Source organism: Athalia rosae, chromosome 4 (genome assembly GCF_917208135.1).
Source record: "Athalia rosae chromosome 4, iyAthRosa1.1, whole genome shotgun sequence".
NCBI classification, from domain to species: Eukaryota; Metazoa; Arthropoda; class Insecta; order Hymenoptera; family Athaliidae; genus Athalia; species Athalia rosae.
In genome coordinates, this window is record NC_064029.1 from 19,254,755 (window position 1) to 19,275,948 (window position 21,194).

At 40.4% G+C, this 21,194-nt stretch overlaps 2 protein-coding genes across 12 annotated transcripts in view; one reads left to right on the plus strand and one right to left on the minus strand.

Moving 5' to 3' along the window:
- Positions 1 to 546: 546 nt before the first annotated feature.
- LOC105688461 (nuclear pore complex protein Nup98-Nup96) lies at positions 547 to 11,739 on the minus strand. Of its 2 annotated transcripts, none has more exons than XM_012404816.3 (30): positions 11,589 to 11,739; positions 10,877 to 10,951; positions 10,285 to 10,494; positions 9,929 to 10,177; positions 9,594 to 9,806; positions 9,412 to 9,498; positions 8,929 to 9,117; positions 8,733 to 8,848; positions 8,301 to 8,613; positions 8,039 to 8,222; positions 7,830 to 7,944; positions 7,604 to 7,744; positions 7,209 to 7,471; positions 6,901 to 7,139; positions 6,570 to 6,812; positions 6,235 to 6,488; positions 5,945 to 6,115; positions 5,771 to 5,882; positions 5,544 to 5,678; positions 4,278 to 4,412; positions 3,963 to 4,139; positions 3,592 to 3,818; positions 3,177 to 3,411; positions 2,904 to 3,041; positions 2,548 to 2,824; positions 2,201 to 2,464; positions 1,818 to 2,129; positions 1,618 to 1,715; positions 1,153 to 1,402; positions 547 to 1,036 (listed from the first exon to the last, which is right to left on the minus strand). In XM_012404816.3, the coding sequence occupies exons 2-30, from the start codon at positions 10,905 to 10,907 to the stop codon at positions 832 to 834; spliced, it is 5,583 nt and encodes a 1,860-aa protein (XP_012260239.2). In that variant the 5' UTR covers positions 10,908 to 10,951; positions 11,589 to 11,739; the 3' UTR covers positions 547 to 831. The 2 variants fall into 2 exon arrangements, with proteins under 2 accessions (XP_012260239.2, XP_012260236.2); XM_012404813.3 differs by having other exon boundaries at positions 10,285 to 10,509.
- Positions 11,740 to 11,895: 156 nt separating this feature from the next.
- The window catches only part of LOC105688402 (bromodomain adjacent to zinc finger domain protein 2B), a 63,960-nt gene continuing 54,661 nt past the window's right edge, over positions 11,896 to 21,194 (plus strand). For 8 of the 10 annotated variants that reach the window (XR_002305809.2, XM_048653951.1, XM_012404681.3 and 5 more), the window contains exons 1-2: positions 11,907 to 13,375; positions 17,141 to 17,247. The gene's annotated coding sequence lies outside the window, so the exon portion shown is untranslated. Of the gene's footprint in view, positions 13,376 to 17,140; positions 17,248 to 21,194 lie in introns of all 10 variants that reach the window. The other 2 variants (XM_012404683.3, XM_012404684.3) reach the window with 2 other exon arrangements.

The following is a 21,194-nucleotide window of genomic DNA, read 5'->3' on the forward strand; positions in this document are numbered from 1 at the left end:
ACGTCAAAGACTATAGTCTTTGGTGTTTTTCGACTCTGAGATATCAAATATTTGCATCAAAAACGTCAAAGACTATAGTCTTTGGAGTTTTTTGACTTGGGATATCAAATATTTGCATCAAAAACGTCAAAGACTATAGTCTTCGGTGTTTTTCGACTCTGAGATATCAAATATTTGCATCAAAAACGTCAAAGACTATAGGCTTTGGTGTTTTCATGCCCTGAAATCTTGAATCATCACCCGAAAAAAATCACAGAAATAATTAATGATATTGAGGACGTTTAATGGGTATGATTGGCACAACAATAGGGTTTCGTTTCCTTAGCTTCTTTGTTCTTGATGATCGTTAGTCGTTCAGTATTTCGCATAATCTCTTCCTGTGCAAACTTTCAAAATAGATTGATTCCCACAGCTTTGATCCAGGATTCAGCATTCGTCATGAGCATTGAGCATCCATCGCGCATTTGTATTGTATAATCATCTTCATTAATATAGATAGTTATCATAGGTTTTCATGTATAATCAATACTCAATTAGTCTACTCCATCTGTTGAAAATATTTTTTATTATCATATTAACGTGACAAAACATTTAGGATTATTTTCAAATGGAATACATCGAGTCGTAGCCTCTGCACGGTCTATAATCGAGGGTTTGGGAGCATTATTACACGTGAGTTAATTATTAACAAATTATATGAAAATGAAATTCGGTACTATTATTAAAAAACTGTGATGAAAATTATCTTGACTGAAAATCATCTTACATTGTCACTATATCCTTAGGCGTAAAGTTCATAATTTTTAATTGCGTACGATATTTAATTATACTTTATGTGACCTGTTGAGACCCTAATTCGTTCACACACATGCTAACAATGTGGTGAAGTTCCTGCTGGGCATAGTCTTCTGGTAGAGGTAACTGCATAACCAAATTTGTCAAACTTTTGGAAGTCGATCTTTTTCCATCAGATTGTAAAAGCACCAAACTCCGAACTAAATGTGCAGTTCTTTTGGCTATTTCTGCTTGACACAACCTGTGATTAAAATTAACAAATCATTCATTGATCATATGTTATTTCAAATAACGGTTTTGGGTAGGTTGCTGAATCATGTAGACGAATGATCGTCTACATTGTATTATACACTATACCTGTGCTTAGCCGTTGGACAAGGAAATTGATTGATCTTTGCACACAAGGTTTTCAGTTCTGGCTGCAACAACTCAAGTTTATAACCAATATTTGTACTGTCAGACTTTCCAGCAAGTAACGCTTCTACTTCTGCAGTTATCAACATATAATCCCACAGTAATTGTCCTCCGTGCGCCCATCCATTAATGGTGCTGTGAGCTTCAGTTGGGACTAGTGGGCTTAACAATGACTTTAGATATTCCAAATTTTCTGTAACATAATCGAAGTTACTTAGTTAAGTATTTGGTCGAGTTGAAAGATTTCCAAAATACGGGGAAACATGTCATTTGTAACAATCATAGCTCTATTTGTCTTTTCAAAATCTATGTGTATTCTAAGATAACGACTCAAAATATATTGTTCTTTTAGACTCGACTGTCTGTGTGGTCCGAAAATTCGGCAAAGTTTGTCAGTACTGTACTCACCATTTATAATTGCATCAGCAGCTAAGTGATCAATTATGAGTTCATGAGCCATATTCCATTGTTCACCTTGGATGTGATACCAAGCAGCTTCGCCATACCTGAACCAAAAAAAATGCTTAGTGATCATCGGAAAATTTAAACTCTCTTTGCCTTTGTAGCATGTACAAATTTTCTGCATCTACTCAAGCACGGTTTGATACCTTTTCATGGCACGAGCTTTGGTGGCCTTTGCTTTGTTGATCCACATTGAAGGTATGCCAAGTTCTTCTTTCAGGAATTCTTCTTGTTTAATATATTCAGTGGTCTCGTCTAATTGGACATTACGCGACAGAAGATCAATGATTGCCGATCGCCGTCTACCTGTATCTTTCAGATGCAATATCACAAAAATCGCCCAATGCCAGAGTCCATACGTTTCTAATTGTGCAGCAAAGTTTACATGTGTCAATGCAGCAACATGGTCGGACAAATGTGAATAGCCAATCGCCACGAGCACTTGTTGTATTAACCAGCTGAAAAAAATATTTCTCTTTACTTTCATGGTGTTCATAACATTGGAATAGTTGTCATTTAGAATACCCACCTAATTCTGTAATCCAACGGATCTACAGTGTGAGTCAGTGGATTCAAAAGTTGCTCAAGAGGATGGTTACCGGTGCAGTATAGCTTCAACAAGTGGAAACATAAGTCTTGAATTTTTTTTCCACTGCTTATTTCTGCCTCATAATCCTCCTCTTGGTATACGGGGGTCGGTGGTGATGCATACGCTTCTGCCTCAGATCCATTAAAAGCAGATTCGTATAGGTTAACTGCATCCGTAATTGATGCAGTAGGAGGACACACGTACCTAGACATGAAATAACGTTGTAAAATATATCTGATAGTCCAAAAGGAATGGCAAATTTTATTAGATAGTAATGACATGTTTACCACAGATGAAGACCCAGTGCTTGTTTCCAATCCAGTGCCTCGCATGCATTGATAAATCCATGTTTTAAAGATATAATGGGCTCTCCAGCAACGAGCATAAATAGCTTCAGCTTATGCGGCGAAAGGTGAGCATCACTTTCAGTATACTGCCACACTGCTAGTTGTTGCTTGATTAATTCTCTGACACTCGGTGCTCCTCCAAGTTGAGCCATTAATACTGCCAAACAATGATCACCTACTTCTCGTGCGATTTTGCAAGCTTCTTCTAGTTTATGCGCTATCATTGAGTGGAAATAATTGTTTTATATTAGCACGAAGTTGTAAAAAGCAATTTTAAATTTTCTTATAAAACATACCCGCAAGTAATGAAAGAATTTTGGTATCCAATGGTTCCTCTTGTGATATTCCCTTTGTCAACGTTTCTGTTAAGACATTTTCTAACCACTCGCTGAGTGCCTCTCTTCGAACCATCACATTTTGGTGCTTTACTTGATCTATAGATAAATATGTAAAATATTTATGCATTGACTTATGAACCAAATCAGCACAGGCGTCTGACCTAATCTTCGAATTTCTTGACTCTTTCGCTATTTTATAGTTTGCAGAAGATTGCTCCTAGATTGTCTCACCAGTTTCAGATTGTAGATCAGGTAGATTTCCCCAAAGTGCTACACAAAGATTCCACACATGGTTTGCATAAAAAGCCAGAGGATCCGGATTTTGTGAATCAGCTAACTCTTGTGCAAGACTGCAGTGAGCATGCAACGTCGCTGGCCCTACCCCTGCTCCTACTGCTGGGCAATCACCTTCTTGACCGAGAATGCAATGGTCTAATTGTATACGAAGATGACCAATTATACTCTCCTGTATGAAATTATCAAAATATTATCAATTCAATTCATATTACTGGAAACGCATTGCCAGTATATTAATTATCAATTTTTTTTTTGTTTTTTTTTTTTGCAGTAAATACCACACATTTCAGTGCAGCAAATGAATTCCTGCGAAAATTATAATCAAAATGATCAGTTAATGAAGTATTACCTTGAAAATTTGAATATTGTCCGAATCACCACCTCTACCACCGACTATTTGTAATCGCTGTACAATACTTGATGTGTTATCATTTAGTAAACGACCCGCTACATAAGATCCGAGTTGGCTGAATTTACCATGTAAAGGTACCACAGCTGCTTGTTTTTGCGTGCTCAGAGAAATAAGCGACAGGCCCGGACCCCACCCAACTCGAAAAGAACGTCCCATTTGAATACCTATGTAACGAATCGAGAAAAATACAGTTCTTAAGTCTGTGACTGGAAGATGACATTATTTAATGTATTCATATGTCAAGCAAAGTGTATTTCAAAATACTGCTATCAATCGACGAAATGTTGTAATCAATTTGGATTGCTCACCTGTATCAGCCGTGCAACGAGCATTCAGTTTCCCAACAATAGATTCTTTTAATGGCAAAACTTCTGACGGAAATTGTAAAATGACTGTATCAGGCCTCACGATGAGAGAGGAAAAGGCTTGGGGTAGAGCAAAGGGTCTGATTGCATTAACTTTCGAGACTTCGGATGGCTTCTTTTCTGTGTTGGAAAAAGGCACATATTGCTGTTAAGATATGTGAAGTACATTAGAGAAAGTCTGGAAAAAATGACGCACCTCAAGTGAGTTTATTTCACTGATTCACTAATGAGGCATATGTAAAACGATCGAATACACACCTTTCATAAGTCCAGACTCCTTAGCCAAAAATGAGGGAACGGTTTGATCCTCCTCCATAGCTTCTATGGATTCTGTGCTTGGAATTATTTTTGTCGAGCTTTTGGCAAGCAAATTTATTTGCTCTTTATGAATACCTGTAACAAATTTATAGGTAACTAAACCATTAAACAATTTTCTAAAAAAGCTAGAGCAAAGATTAGAAGTTCAGAAGAGAAAAACAATTGTTTGGTAATTACAAGAAAAAAAATTACGAATACATGTTTAACATTGACAGACTTTTTATTCCCATATATAATATCAGTATTTCAGTTTACAGAAATAGGTATGTGTCCTTTTCTTGAAAAAAAAATCATGTTACGCTACATTAACGGTCACGTCAATCTGTTAGTTGGACCATTTGTGAATTTTCTGACAGTTAAAAACAAATTTTTTTGAACATACAACATCTAGTTTAAATGCATTTATGAATATGCAGCAGCATTCAATCAACGTTTAGTACGAATACCTTTTCTATTATGCGAAGTATTATGAATACGCCTTCTCTACTACGAATACCATAGTGGTAAAATGTAGGTCATAGGGCAAGTTATCTTATAGTAGCTATAATTCATTACATAGGGTGGTTTTTGACAAAAAAACGTTAAAAAACAGGTAAGGACATGCAAAGGTAAATCGATGGGCATATGATAGGTATGAGTATGTATGATGAGTATCTGTATGTATAGCTTTGTGGATATGTATACCAATGTATACAGGGTATATTTCTTAAAAAAGGTCGGAACCAAAAATTTTGTGGGCATACTCTACAGGTATACCTGTATGAATGTCTATAATGGACACGGGTGTATACTGTAGGTATATTGAAGTGAATAAGATTGTTTTTAATAGAGTTGGCCAGCAAAATGACAATAAATCTCTGGGTCAGACATTTTAATGAATTCGTCAAGATCCTAGTAAGAATGTTTTCAGTTACGATCAGTTTTACAGGGCTTTTTCAAAAGTGCGTTTCTGCAATCATCAGAAAATGTAATAGGGCGATCAACGTACAGGGAATTCGGTCAAAAAATTATGTTCGCATAAGAAATTAACACGAGAAATCACGGATGGAAATTTATATATGGCACGCTACAGCACCAGAAAGATATACGCATGCCACAGACGTACCGATTGCCTTAGTGAATAAAAAAACAAAACTAAAGTAGATTCATGTGTAGATAATCAATATGCTACGTAAATTTGCATGCAAGTATTAGGTGAGTATGTACCATCATCGATGTCTTCGTCATCTGTATCAAAAAAGCTAGCTTTCATCAGTTGTAATTTATGACTGTCTGTTCTCGTGACACGTGCGAAGATTGCAGAAGGACTGAGACCCATGGATTTATCTTTTTCGTGGTGACCTGTGAATGGAAAAAAAAATGATTTTCTACTTTATGGCCAGTGAATGTGCTGAAGTTAAACAAAACAATAATTTTTTCTTGCAGCTACCTACTTGAATAAAGATCATCTAAGGTCATGTGAGTTTCGTCCAAAATCTCGCTTTGAAAAGTGAGGGACGTATCTTGGTTGTCTCTCAATCCGTCAGTAACTCCGACAAGACCGATCTGTAATAATTTTCTGTGTAGTGTGATGTCTTTGTCAGGGATTGCGAATCCCACTCACTAACCTGTTGCTTTGGGTCTGATGACTGTTTTTCGGGCTGTGGCTTTTTTATTGCTCCTATAAGTTTTGATTCTGCCTCAACTGTGGCTTTCAATTTCTTTAGATCAGAATTTGGAGGAATATTGTCATCATCGTCGTCAGAATCACTGAGTCCATATTTTGAAAAGTGATCGACCTAATGAGAATCAATGACAAACATAGTTTACTAAAGCCAACAGGTCTGCATCATTGTTACTACGTCATTAATGTAGGGATGAATCTGAATCTACGTCTTTTGTTTACTCTGTGACATACCTTGAAGACCCATGATCCAGTTTCAGGACGGTATTCCAGAAATTTGGTATCATGTTTAGCAGAGACTCGGCGAAGCTTTCCTTCATAATCCATTGCAGCTAGACGATGGGGATCAGTGATTGGTTGACGTAGAGTTTTGTCAAGTGGCCATACACGATCGAGAGTTACTTGTGCTCTGCGATTTAATCCTTCACCCATGGTTGGCTTCTGTTCATCATCAGGATAAATAATGACCTCTTTGTTTCGAAAATGAACTACAAAAAACAATAATTCGTGCATTATTGGTTCACGCGAAAGTGGAAAGAGATGACTATTAAAAATCTTTTCCAACTTACCAATTTTATCAAGATTCAAGCCATAAATATCAATTGCGTCTGGGAAATAAACATTTCCATATCCTCTGCGACCCACTGTGAAGTTAGGTACAATGCAAGTTTGTCCGCGAACATATTCCTCAAGTTTATCCATAGAGGGAATTGTGTAGTAACCGATACGATGCAGTGTGACACAAGCTGCATTCGGCTCTTGTTCTGTTTGAGATACCATGGCGGGAGTTTCATCATGCTCATGACTCGTATCTATAGGAAGTAGAATCGAAGCATTTGATTAAATCACACTATAATCACACTCACATCACTTTGTGGAAATGACAATTAGCTACTGTACCAGAGCTACGCGAAGAGTTCAATACACTCCTATCAATGTTAGAAGAGTTCTGAGCATTGTCTCCAGCTGAAAGCAGTGTTGCAGTCTGAGATACATTCAGAGGCTTTTTGTGTGTTCTCAATTCTGCAACAGTATCATCAGCACCTTCCTCCAAAGTATCGAACACTCCAAACATCATTTGATGGTCCTCAAATTCATCAACTGGTGATTTATTTTTCCTTGATAGAGTTGATTTGAGCCTGCCAGATTAAATACTACATAAAGTTCCGAATAGTCGTCTATCTAATACCACAGTAAATGCCACTCACCAAGATGTAGAAGAACGTCTGTCGTCGGCAGGGCGTGGGACATCATCCTGTTGTAAGTTTTCTTTATTTGCACTTTCTGTAATAGGTTCTTGTGAGGTTTGAGACTCTTTGATGCCAACTGAGTTTACAACTCGATCTATCGACTGCACGTCCGTCACAGTTATTGGTTTCGGACGCAGTACAAGCCTCTTTGCATTGGCTCGAGGCTGAAATGCTTCTTGTAAGATCGGATCTTCTTCTTCCAATCCTTCGAACAATGATTTCTAGGAGAAACATACGTGAGCGTAAAACATTTATGTGAATGGCTTCATCAATTTTTTTTAAAGAACTTTATGAAATAACAAAATGTCAAAAATCCCAAAAACATATGATATAAAACGAATTCATGTTCTTACCTTAGAAAGTTGCGCGTTTGTTACTGCTCTAGCTTTAACCTTTGGAGAACTGTTATTAGTGGCTATTTTGTATTGAGGACTATTCAAAGATCTTGCTGTTGCATTTGTTGGCTTCAAAAGATCTTCCGTTTTACCTGAAGCCTGTATACATGAATGATAATCAACTTGTTATTGATGAAAAATGTAAAGTAATGCACAGAATGACAAACAGAATTACATTACTTACAGGTAACAAGTTTTTGAGTAACGGGGAATCGCCAAATGGGGCTGAAACCAAGGCTAAGATTTGTTGGTGGACTTGCATGGATCCAGAATTCTGTGGTGTTGGATTTGTTCCGATTCTGAAATTTCATGTCATTTTAGAGTTATTTGTATCGTATATTTAATTGACGTAGATATCGTAGATTCTATCGACATTCTAAAAAATCTACAAACCCTCCAGCTATTGTCCCTAATCCAGTTCCAATGGCATTGTTATTGGATCCAAAATTAGTACCCATTCCAAAACCACCTCCACTGTTGAAACTCGGATTAGGTGCTGGGTTACTAAAGAGGCCACTGGGTTTTGTTTGCCCAAATAACATAGAACCAGTTCCAAGATTTAGTCCGGTATTTACCCCTGTTGAAAATTTGCACACATTCGAAACGTTTTATTCATTACCAGAAATAAAAATACATAATTGTAGTTCAAACTTACCCAGTCCTGTAGAAGTAGAGGGTGTGGCACCGAATGAAAATCCAGTTTGTCCGACAGGTTTGAAGGATGAGTTGAATAATGAGTTTCCTGTATTTTGTGATGCACCAAAAGCTGTATTAGCTCCAAAAGTCGGTGCAGGTGTGGCTCCAAAAGGTGGTGCGACACCAAAGCTTGTTGTACCAGCAGGTTTTGCACCAAATAAACCTCCGGTAGCATTTGTTGCAGTATTCTGTCCAAATCCACCAAAGCCAGTACTAGCTGAAGATGCAGGCATATTGAAGGCTGATTTGGGCTGATTGAAAAGTCCAATAGTCTAAAACATGAACGAGCATTACAGAACATAAAATATTTGGCCGCTTTGAGCATCTTTGTATGGATGTCTTACTTTCTTGGATCAAAACGATTGCTTCTGCTTAGAACTAGAAAACATACCTGATTAGGTTGTGGATTTCCAAAAGTGCCAAATGTAGTAGTATTATTTGGTCCAAAGCCTGTAGCAGGTGTCTGAGTGGTATTAGTAGAGCCAAACAGTGGTGTGGGTGCAGCAGCTGAAAAGATTGGGAATTTGAGTCTAAAATTTCGAGCATTTTAATGGATCTCAAATACAGTAAAACCTGAATCAACTCACCTCCAAAAGGTTTAGCTTGAGTGTTTGCGCCAAATGGATTCGACGTTGTCGTAGTTGACTGGAAGGGGAATGTACTGTTTGTAGTTGCTGCAGCTCCAAAAGCAGTCATTGGTTTTCCTGCTCCAAATAACCCAGAAGTAGCTGCTGGCTGACTAGTAGCTCCAAAACCAGCTGTTGCTGATCCAAATCCTTGAAATTATTTATTCGTGAGTGTGGGTCAAACTGTTACTGATAGAATCAAGTTTTTTTATGCCTCTGAAAGCCTCTAGCATCATAATTGTGGTAAAGGCAGTACAGATTATGATCTTTTATCAAACTTTTTCTAGGATCAATTAGTCAATTGCAAAATAAAGAGAAAAAGTATCGATACTCAATTGACAGTGAGTTTTGTTCGAAGACATTAGGAAGGGGATATTTTGAATTGAAAATTCTTTGTACCGTGAAAACAATATGCAGTAAATCTACAAGGTGTAGTAATCTTACCTGTATTAGCAGTACTGGTGTTAACTCCAGGATTACCAAATAGCGAGGGTTGTGCTGGTGATCCAAACAATCCAGTGGTTTGGGCTCCTGAATCATCAACAATACAATAATATTATTTACTTGAGAAATCAATAACAACTTTAATGGAAAAAGGTGTGTAAAACCTTTGCGTGAACTCTCACCTTGCGCCTGGCCTTTACGACCAGCTGTGTAATCTTCTAAACGTAATTCTTCTAATGACTTGCCTTCGTACTCTTTCATACAAGTGATGCAATAATGGCGAGTTGATATTGTTTGGGTCACACCATTTTTTATCATTGTATCACTGCCGGTCAGAGGACTGAACTTCACCATTGTACCGGTCATTCCACCTGCTGTATTGTTACCTGCAAAACCTTTGCAAAGAAAACTCAGAATCAATATAGCAGTGCCCTATTAAGACATTGAACCATCCATTATTTATGGGCAAAATTGACTATGTGATGAACTTTTTGACAAACTTATCCATTAGACATACCGCTTGCAGTTCCAAACAGGCCAGTATTGGTTGTTGTATTAGATGCTCCAAAAAGAGAAGGTGTGGTTTGTTGAGTAGGCTGCTGAGTCTGTCCAAAAAGTCCAGTTCCTGTCGTATTTCCAAAGCCAAACCCTGCCGGCTTTGTGGGTTGTCCAAAAGCTGGAGCAGGATTGGTAGCACCAAACAAGCTAGTATTTGCATTTTGCTGACCACCGAATAGCCCAGCATTTGTACTGGGACTATTGAATCCTACAATTTTTCACAATTACTTGAAATCTGAATTTGTAACTATGAACAACAGACTCCGAATGAATGACATTGAGACGAGATGCCTTTACTGTCAGTGTTCTAATTACCTCCAAATGACGACTGACTAGTAGCTGGCTGCCCAAAGGCAGGTGTGGTTGCAGTGCTACCAAAAAGACCTCCGCTAGTTGATCCAGTAGGCTTCGTGCCGAACAGAGAATTGTTGCTACTACCAAATACTGGTGCAGTTGTTCCACCAAAACTCGTTGTTGTGATTGGCTTGCTAAATGGAGATTGACCAAATGGGCTACTCTGGGTTCCTGCACCAAATCCTCCTATATTTATTAATTTGTAAGTTCAAAAGTACTACTTCATCACCTACTGGTATGGAATAATATTCGAGAATTATGTGTAAACATTTAAAAAAAAAAAAAAAAGAGAATTGAAACTGTTCATCAACAGTCCACATCAACAGTCTTTTCCAAAATGCAAATACCTAGTAAAAAAAGAGATTTGTTCTTACAAGTTAATCAAAATCAAAGTATAGTCCTCAATTCTGTATCTTTGATACTTTCCAATAATGATATTAATTATAAATAGATTATTTTCTGCAAATGCATGGGATTTAGTATGGGGCATAGTTGACATTTCAACAGATCCAGCAAATAATGAACAAAGACCAAAAAGATTCTTGAGGCTCACCAAAGGAAGTATTTCCAGTTTGTCCGAACATTACTGATATAGGTACTTGGCACAAGATGCACCACTTGCTGATTCCTGAAAAATCATTATTACAATATGAACAATGATACAATATGAAATCTCTGTAGTCATTTCTAAGCCTTGTTATGACTCAGTGTTGCATAAGCACTGTTATGGCACATGATTCATTCCCAGATACCTTTTGCATTTGTAGAATAATACTTACAATGATGAAAGAATGACTTACTTCAGCATAAATGATCAAACCTTTTCTTGAGTATATTGATTGAGTTTGTAAAGATACAAGGGAATTGGAAAAAAGCCCAAAACATTGATTATATATAATGAATATTTAGTTAGCCCCCTTTGACCTTTGTGATTCTCTTGGGCAAAATTATAAGGCTGTCTCATACTTTTGGCCAAGGTATACACATGTATGTTTATCAATATCACTTACATAAACATACAAATATTATTTACAAAATGTATAGGTGAAAATATTTCGCTAACCCGCGTACCTGTGTGCTACATGATTAAACCGCGGTTTCGCAGGCAGTACAGAAGATAGAACATGAATTAGGGGTTGCATTCAGGATAACCGAAATGGATTAGGTTATGGAAGAGTTGTTGTGTGGTACAAAGCGGTATGAAAAAAGTGTCAAATTCGGGAGTATGTATTTTTATTAATAGAAATAAAAATAAAAATAATAACCTTATAAGTCTCACACAGTCAATGTACAACTTTTCGTTTTTCGTTTTTCCTTGTTGAATACAGTAAATTCTTAACCAACTACGCAGTATGCGTTAGCCAAGGGTTGGTCACCGTTTCATCGACTCAGTTTCGGCTGAATATTCGAAATATGCAGTCGTCATTCCTACAGATGGAGTTGGTAGGTTCGAAACAATTAGATGCTGTAAGGTTCCCATCGAGTCTCTAGATCAAGTTTTTTTTTTTTTCTAGTTGAAAGCGGGTTGATTGGTCGGATGAGTCGACGTTTAGTTTATTGTAAAATCGTATCGAGCGCTAGATTCTCATTCCCTTAGTGGCACCCGAAACGGACGGAGCTAAGTTGAGGGTCTGAACGGATGGCAGTCATTATACATCAGGTTTTCCAAATATACCGTTAAGATATGAGTATATATGTAAAAGTGCCGCATTGGGTGTCGCGATGACTCGCCGGGACTTTTTTAGTGAAATACGAAGTGAATGTGCGAATTTTAAAAGTGGAGAATATATATTAATGAATTAATAGTTTGTGAATGAATCACCTTTTGTGCGCTTGGGGCTGATATCTTTCTAGCAACTAGGAAATCTCAGTGGCTCCGATCTACACCTAGTTGTGACTAATTAACGTATAAACGGATTTTTAAAACATAAGAAGTCATTCTTCATGCAATATTTCTATTATCATTGCTAATCTTATCGCAAACCGCACTTTCGGTGTTTGGTTTCTATTTATTTATTTGCGTTTACGTCCATGTATGCAGTCGCGTGTGTGTCATTAAATTTACGATCGTGAATATATTTATAAACTGAGTAACGTATGCTCGGAAATACGGTGGACGTTTCTCTCTTCCTTTTATTAAAATTCGTCTCTCGCTCTTGCTCTTTTTCAGCAGCGAACTAATTATTCAGTGGAGACGACAGAGAGCCGGTAATCCATCGATCCATCGATCTCTAATTCTCTCTTATTCTCTAATCATTGGTTTTTTTTTATTCACTAATTTATCAAATTTCTTATCACGATAACTTGACTGCTGAGTTATAAATATTTTGTAACCGTGTAGATGGGCGGTTAGCCGGCGTGGTTGACTTAATAGCGATTAATAGAATTCTAAACAATCAGTGAACGATAAACTTATTATTCGGTAAAGGTGACGAGAAGACCGCGAACCGCGAATTGGTGGTACCAGAGGCGATAGCCATCGCCGTTGTTATTTACATCAAATTAGTATTGATCGAAAACTGACGAAGAACGGGGGGTTCTTAACGAGAGGATCTTGACAGCGTCACGTGTACCAAACACAGGGAAATATATCTGCCGTCTTTTCAATTATATTCAAAAAAATATATATATAAATTAGTTTTATAAGCAATTATTTCCAGCAGATTAAGAATTGTGTAGAGTGGTCGAGGTAATAACTTTAAACAGTAAAAATAGTACCACGAGTACGTAAATTAAATCGCGGCGATATAAGAAAAAATATCGAATAAATAACAGCGTTTCTTTCATATGTAACGTTCATTCATTCGTTACGTGTAAAGATGTGATGTTCGAAGACAGTTGGAAAAGATAATCGTATTACGCCGTAAGATATACCTCGATGAGTTTCTGCCGTCCTGACGCCCGACATTGCTCGAAGGAACAACTGTTAACATCATCCAACGAAGGACGAGAGTAAAATTCATCTCGGTTACATACATCCTCCTGCCGACAAAATATCAGCTCTCTTAAGACAATCCAGCAACCCCCCAAGTCCCAGAAGGCTGAAGAACGTGTAGGTGGACAATAAATATTCCAATTATCCACACTAATTTATTTATGCGCCTTATGTAACCTAGATCAAAATTGAGGGATTGATACAACGCTTGTACTCTATGTTCTGGACTGTTGGCAAAATTATGACTGAATACCGAATTGTTTTACGCCCGCGTGATTCATTGTCATTCGAAGGTCCTTGGAATGTGAACTTACTTCCGCGGTGACCAAAACCAATGATATGAAAACCTGAACGATCTTCCTGTCACGTAAACTATCTGTTTTGACCGAAACAGAAGCTTTGTGCAAAAGAAAAATGTTTATCATTTAACTCATCTGGCTTATAATTGTTGGTCGCAAATATCGTATAACCGTTGGTTATAATTCTTAAGAACGCGAGCAAGTAATAAATATTATTTGATGTCGCATAAATAGTATCGATTACCTTCAGCTTAAACTCTGCAACTGCTGCTGCTGCTGCTGCTGTTGTTATATAGCATTGCTGGTGCAACCGTGGTGACGCCATTTGCATAACATGACACGCGTAAACATAGCAAGAATATTGAATCCGCTTCAGCTGCAGGCACATCCTATTTGGATTTCGCACCGTGATCATCATCCGCTTTCCTCCTTTATATAGATGTTCGTCCATCTCGCAGAGTTCGGAGATCTACAACAGATATTAACCGATTCAAAATAGTATCATCGATTCAATCTCCCGCAAACATCACGAACGAGAAAAATCCGTGTCGGGGATGTATTCCTCAAAGATTGAAATTCTACTCTTGAAGATTGAATTTCAAAGTAATTTCTACGCTCTTCTACAACACATTCAATTTCAAGGGATAGCCTCCTACGCGGTATAATATCCTCGATTTTTGTGAGTTACATCATTTTGAGTAGTTGTACACCCAGCCCCCGAGATCGTTGGCGCGTATTATTACGAATGCTTGCGCACAGATATTCGGTGGGACGAACGACAATTCGAAAGGAACTTATACGTTCTACACGCGGAATTGTTTCGCGCTTCGCGAGATGTGTGGCGGGGGTAGCGAAGCAAGGCGAGTTGTAAGGTCACCGACCGCCTTATCGTACCTACTTTGAGTAAATAAGTTGGATGTACTTGAAATACTTTTGCATACGTTCGGAAACCACGCTCCTTTTAATAAACTGCCGCTCATCATTGTTAATATCATTGCAATCGGGAGTGAGCAGCTATTGTGCACGTCATTGTGTCCTATGGATCTAATCAAGATGACGATACGTACAGTATCCATATTATTACTTGAAGATGATCACCCGATGATTCGAGCGCGAACTTTGCAATTAATCTGAATAGTTTGTTTGCATATACGATTGCCTTCACGATTGCAGTCCTCTGTACTTGGACGATCCCTCGCCTATTTTTTATGGTTTATTTTTTTCCCAACACACGCACAATATGCGTATAACTTTATGTGAGTATATAAGGTTTGTCGTATACGTATGATGAGTATCGTACCCATAATATGTATATTATGCATACACCTCTATGCCTACATACACGACTATACATATGTATACGTCTGTATCGCAAGTCTCTTTTTGCCGTTGCGTTCGGCCAGTAATCTCTACGGGGCGAAGCCTCCGCGAACGAGAGGCTGCCCTGCCCGGGTGATGGCGTAGAAGAAGAATCAGTGAGAAGGGTGAGGGGGTTGTCAGAAGAGGGATGCTCGCGTATACCATCGCGGTGCGCGTTCAGAGCGAATATAGAGGACTTTAACGCTGGATGTTGGATGCTGCAGGATGAGAAGGACGGATATACCTACATATTATACATATACTGTGCTATTATATATATTATGGTATATATGTATAAATACAGCGGGAAGAGCGCTTCTCTCGACGTATACCAAACGGAGGAGGCCTTCGCGTCCTTCTCCCTTTATATACGGTCGTTACCCATTCCGCTCTCTATCTCTATCTCCTTCTCCCTTTCTCTCCTTCTTCTTTCATCCTTTTTCCGTCCTCTTATTCTTCGTCCTCATCGTTGCCGTCTCGCTTCTCTCGCACCTCTACCCCTACCGCTACCTCTACCTCTGCCTCTGCCTCTGCCTCTGCCTCTACCTCTACCTCCATACCTTTGGCTCTCTGGTTCGTTCAATACTCTGAGAGAACCTCAGCACAAGTCGCGCGACCCGACTATAATACGAACTCTTTTCTTCTCTTCTGGACGAATCATGACGGTCTCATGCGGTACGGCGGCAGCATCAGCAGCAGCAGCAGCAGAATCAGCAGCAGCAGCAGCATCAGCAGCAGCAGCAGCAGCGGTAAATAGAAGCTACAGCGAACGGCAGCAGCGCAGCCGAGATCTACGTAGCGAAGTACGCGGAAGAGACGGAGGGAAAAAATTATTATATTAGTCGCGATAAGTGTACTTGCATGGAACGAAGAGGTGACGCACCCAACGATTATGACGTTGACTGGTACGGTGCGATTTCAGGCCTAAGATTCATGGACGTGGACGGGCGTTGAAACTTGAATCCAAATACTGCCACATGCAGAAATGTTCCCACAGGTGTTTCAATGGAGCCCTCCCTTAAGTGACATGGAATTTCCTTTTGACTGACGTCATTTCAAGGTAGTATTAGTTACTACGCGCTGGATTTTTCTTACATGCGACGCGTCAACTGGGCAAGAGAGCCGAATGTGAGGTTCCCATACATGTAACGTCCCTTTCCGGAGTTTGGGATGATTCACTCTATATGTATACGAATTTTGCGTAGCCATACCTTATCGCGTCTCCGATACACTTCTATACTCGTTAAGATGGTGGAACGGAAACGCAAGGACAGACCCCAAAGATCTATATAACCAGTTTTCGCTTCACCGTGCAGCAACGGCAACGGAGAAACGAACGCGACATGATGTTTCAGATGGTAACGGAGAGGTAGCACGCCGCGCGATGGTCGATGGTCGGCTTCATGATCACACATGCAGCGTGCTAGGAACACGAACGATGTTTAAAGATTGGCTAATCAGCCCGTGAAACGAAATTACATTTCTTCGCCATCAGAAGTCTGTTCTGTGACTTTTGTTTTTACTCTACTCACCCGTAGCTATGCGTTATATAGGTCAATGTATCTCGATTTATTGTTCACCGGTAGATACTGATCGTTACGGGATTATGATTTTCAATGCACAGCGCTAACTGGACCTTGTTGCATATAAGGTCCCTGCAGCACTCTTTTTTCACAAATTACCTGGTCAATCAAAACCTGTAGCAAGATAATCTAAAGCCGTTGCAGTAAACCGGCAAAGCTCCCTCGTGTTGCTGCTGCTTTTGCAGGCTGCGTCATCCGATGCCATCCGAGCCTTCGAGTGTTCATATATACTCGCGGTTCAAACGAAGATCAATAAAGTGCTCGCTTATACCTATAGAGTTTCCAACGCACAGCTAGGAGAAAGACCGAGAATGGGGGAAGGGGGTGCCACCCCCTTCCTTTTCCACCCCGTAAAAGCTCGCAAAACGTCTGAGTCCAGGTCACAAATATAACCATCCAACCAGCGCGACAATGACGGTAACATCGAGTCGGGAGGATCAAATTTTTCGCGCACAATTAAAAATTTTCCGTTTGTATTTGGCTTCTCCTTTTATGCGCATATGTGTGGGTGAAAATTTTAATTACTTTTGGTCTGCAGTTATCATAGTATACGCGAAATATTATATTCGTAGCTGCGCAAAAACTTGTAACATATCTATACCATACGATTTTCCCTGAAAAATGTGTACTTTTTGTTTCAGAACGGGACGAAGAGGAGTAATAGTTTCATCGCTTTTTGAAGAAAGCTTTTCTCATGCACGAAAGGTCAACCATCCCCGAAGTCGGGTGTACTACGCCTTATCACAAGGTACGAAAGTTTTTCTTTCTGATAATGCAGACAATATTCATACAACCCAACCCGGAATACAAAGAATATTGATTTATCACTTGTTGGATCGATAAATTGGCGATAACTTGATCAATCTTATAGATGGGTCAATTTGGCTTTCATATTCGGATTCCTGAGATCGAAATACATGGGAATACCATGGAAAACCCTGAGAAATTTTTTTTTATCTTTGACCTTAAAATTCGAAAAATTCCAAGTGGTACCCCTTTGGATTTTTCCGATTTTTGGGCCAAGGATAAAATATTTTCAAAATCGATCGTGTGACACTTTTCTAACGTATTTCGACTTCAGGAACACGAATCGTTCGATCAAATTTAGCCACGAATCTTTCCTAGAAGCTAAATAGGTGAGCTGCAATGGGATTCAGAGAATTATAACATCATACACGAATTACACTCGGATGACTCGGTCAAAGATTACCGAAATAAAAAAGATATTATTCGCATTCTTAAGTTTTCCTCGGTTTTCTTTATTCGGAAAAAGAGCTTTACGACATAATTGAATACTTATCAGACATGGAATTAATTTATCCAATAACGTAGACGGTACTTTTCGCAAACCATATATTATAACATAATATTTCCGTATCTTTTTATAACCCTGACGTATGGCGTGAATTATTATCATTACTATTATTATATTATTATTATCATCATCGTCGTATACCGCGGCAGGATTCACGGATGCCGCGGGCTTAACGACGACTATACGACTACGACGAGGAGGATGAGGTCAAGGGAAAGGGGGGAAAAGGGGCAAAGCCCGGCCGTTCGCTCGCTTGCGTTCCTTTCCTTCGAACGAAACCGTGGAACGATAAGGGGCGTTGGAGGGCGACGGAGAGGAAACGGCGCTGTCTTTCCCGGACCGGATCGAACGCGAAGCGCCATCGTTGTCGCGGTGTTATCCCTCGTCGCAAGGCCTATACTAGGGCCGGACACCGGCACCTGCCCCTCGCCGCTATTTCTTCTGCTACCGCGCGGGTTTTAGAGATCTGAAATGCGAGAAACACCACCGCACCGCACGTCGATACTTTATACGTATACCGTGGTGCGGTGTCACCATTTCGGACTCCTGGCGTCGAACGTGTCCGTCGAAACGCGGTCCTGATTCCAACCATTTCATTCTTCGTTTACCGAGGATAAGGGAATATGAAAAAAGGGAGATGAAATAGGGGCGGGGGGCAATGCCACGGGGGATGATGCGCTCACGCCTATCGTCAAACGTAGAATTGATCGTGCCTTCGTGTACGTCTACTTTTGTCGTGCATAAAAATATTCATCGTAATTGCGGAGGTTTGACTTTCTTTGGAGTGATAGAAAGAAAAAATAACCAACGACAACAATTTCGATCAGAATTTTATTCTCGTACGTTATATACAAATGTATACTTGATCAATTTTTGGTCCTCCCATCCAGCAAATCGGTCAAATTTTTTTTTCATCACGTAAATGATTTCAGAAACTATGCCAAAACCTTACCGGAACCATCAGAAAACGAGAACCGCGATCTTTAGACATACACATTATTATATACTCTCGGATGAGTCGCCCCTTCTCCAACCCGGCTGAAAATCTCGATTCAATCATCAAATTTCGATTATTGGTTCCCGAGATACGATGGAAAACGTGGTGCCGGTTCGGTAGCTCGAGATTTCATACTTTGGCGGGCCGCGCTCCCCCTCTCTCGATCTTGTTTGTCTTTCCACCGTTGCGCGGCGTACCGCCTCGCGTCCTCTCTCGCTACAGACACTACGTCCGGAACGTATAAGACCCACGCTCTCGCTGCGGCAGCCGGCGGCGAGCTCCGGCTCAGTCATGACTTTGGGGAACTGCGTTGCGGTTCCTCAGACCTAATGTTTACATGTGCGTCCGTCATAATAATAGCCGGCACGTCTATGAATTTGAAAATAATCTTTGACCTTCCAATACATGATGAGGAATGAAATATCTTTGGTGCTTGACCTTTAATTAGGTGATGAGGAAATGTGAGTTTCCCTTGTTGGTTTATCAGGCTCCTATTGTTAACAGGTGCCGTCTGACCTATCACATCTGATTAAGATCTAGTTCACACCTCGTCGATCAATCCTTTGATCCACCGACTCGGCGGCGTCCCTTTGCCATGATATGTCTGCGAATTTCTCTGTCTGCCCCCTCTTCGCTCCGAAAAATGTTCGATTTCGAAGCGTCGTAACTGCTCGACAAATTGTGGTAGAGGGTTGCAAAAAAAAGCATTTTGAAGCTTGAAGCTTCACCTATCAAATGGATTTGGTTAATTTAGATTGCGTCGTTTTGTTCACCAGTTATACTCTTCTGATTCAATTGATGTCGAACGCGTAAAGTAATTCATTGACTTTGAGAAGGTGCACCGGGTGTCCGAGTCGTTGGATTATAATTTTTCTGATGTCATTTCGAAGGTAGAAGTGTCCCCTTCAAAACTGCCCTGCGGGCAGTCAGACGCTGTACGGAGTGCAGGTCATTTTTCACGAATTTTCGCGCTACGTTTAGGTGTGCGTGTATGTAAAAATGAGAAAGAATTTGGTTACCGGGCGAGCAAAAGAAGAGGGCCCCGATGGCGCCCGTCTGATGTTCCTTCGTGCGTTTTATGCGGGTGTGGATCTGGAATGGATGTGAACGAATGGAGGTTGTTGCAGAAGCGAGGGTAATGGAAGCAGTATAGTAGGCACGCATAGGTGGAAAGAAAGAAAAAAGAGCGGACTCGATATCCAGCGGTGGGTACGCGAGCAACGTAGCCCAGCAGCGTAGCATAGAGGAGAGTACGCCGCACGATCGGACCAAAGATAATCGCTGCTGTCGTGACGCTCGCTAACGGGGCAAGCGGAGGACGACGGGTAACAGGGAACCACCGTAGCCCAGAACCAGAGCCCAGAGCCCAGAACTCAGAACCCACAGGAGCAGCTAAAGGGAAAGAGGAGGAGAAAAACGGGGAAGGGAGGGTCTGGTGTCGTTCGAAGCCTGCGAGCTGCGAGCACGCGCCCCTCCTTCAATGAAATAAGAGAGAAAGGAAGGTAAGGCGAATGAGAAAGAGAAAACGATACGAGAGCCTTGTCAATGTGTGCACGTAGGCGAGTGTGTCTCCCTTCGTAGAAGTATTATATGTGTGCCGCCGCCGCTGCTGCTGGGAAGTACACGTGAGGGTATACCTGTAAGTCAGGGTGTGAGTGCGTGTCGTACGTACTTGACGATTCGAAGCGCGAAGCCGCGCGTTACATCCAAACTAAGAGAGAATTGATATTGGGGAGCCAAGAGGGGCGGAAAGCAACGGTCAACGTGGACGGAGGAGACAGGCAGACCTAAGGCCAATATAGCCAGAGCAGACCGAGCCAAGTCGAACCGAGCTCGAACACCGCACTGTAAGGAACATCCGTTAAGAATCGGGAGGAATGCCGGCGATAAGCGGGATAGATGAGGATAAGGACGATCATCCGTCGATGATGACGACACGGCTGATGCTGTTATCGGTATAAACTGAGCTGCTCTTCCGTGCAAAACTGCAGATATCCCAACAATATTTTCGCAATCTGGAATTTCTTTGTACGTCATATGCGCGAGCATTATCCGCCTTGTCGGCTGGAACTAAACGAGCAGGAGTTTGGATACAGCAGAAACGGTGATTTTTTTTTTCAAGTATCGTGCGAAATATCCGGAAATTTATTCTATAGCCTCACTAACTATATTACGGACTACAAGTGCGGTCGCAGCAGCACATATTCGATCGTTATCACTTTCACTTCCCACGACTACACACCGATGCGGGAAGAACACTGACGCTAAACGAGAGCTACTATATACTCGAACCAGGTAACCCTTTCCGAACGTTGCAGGGTCGTACGACACGTTGGAATTCCCCAAGAGATATCGATCGGTTTCTCGATGATTTCCATTTTTT

Bases quoted from the DNA above. Each gene is read 5' to 3' on its own strand.
- LOC105688461 (XM_012404813.3), bottom strand. From the start codon at position 10,907: ATGTTCGGACAAACTGGAAATACTTCCTTTG. The intron at 7,945-8,038 runs GTTTGTAGATTT...ATGAAATTTCAG, and splicing joins TTAGGGACAATAGCTGGAGG to AATCGGAACAAATCCAACAC. The intron at 2,130-2,200 runs GTGGGTATTCTA...TATTTTTTTCAG, and splicing joins CCGTTGGATTACAGAATTAG to CTGGTTAATACAACAAGTGC.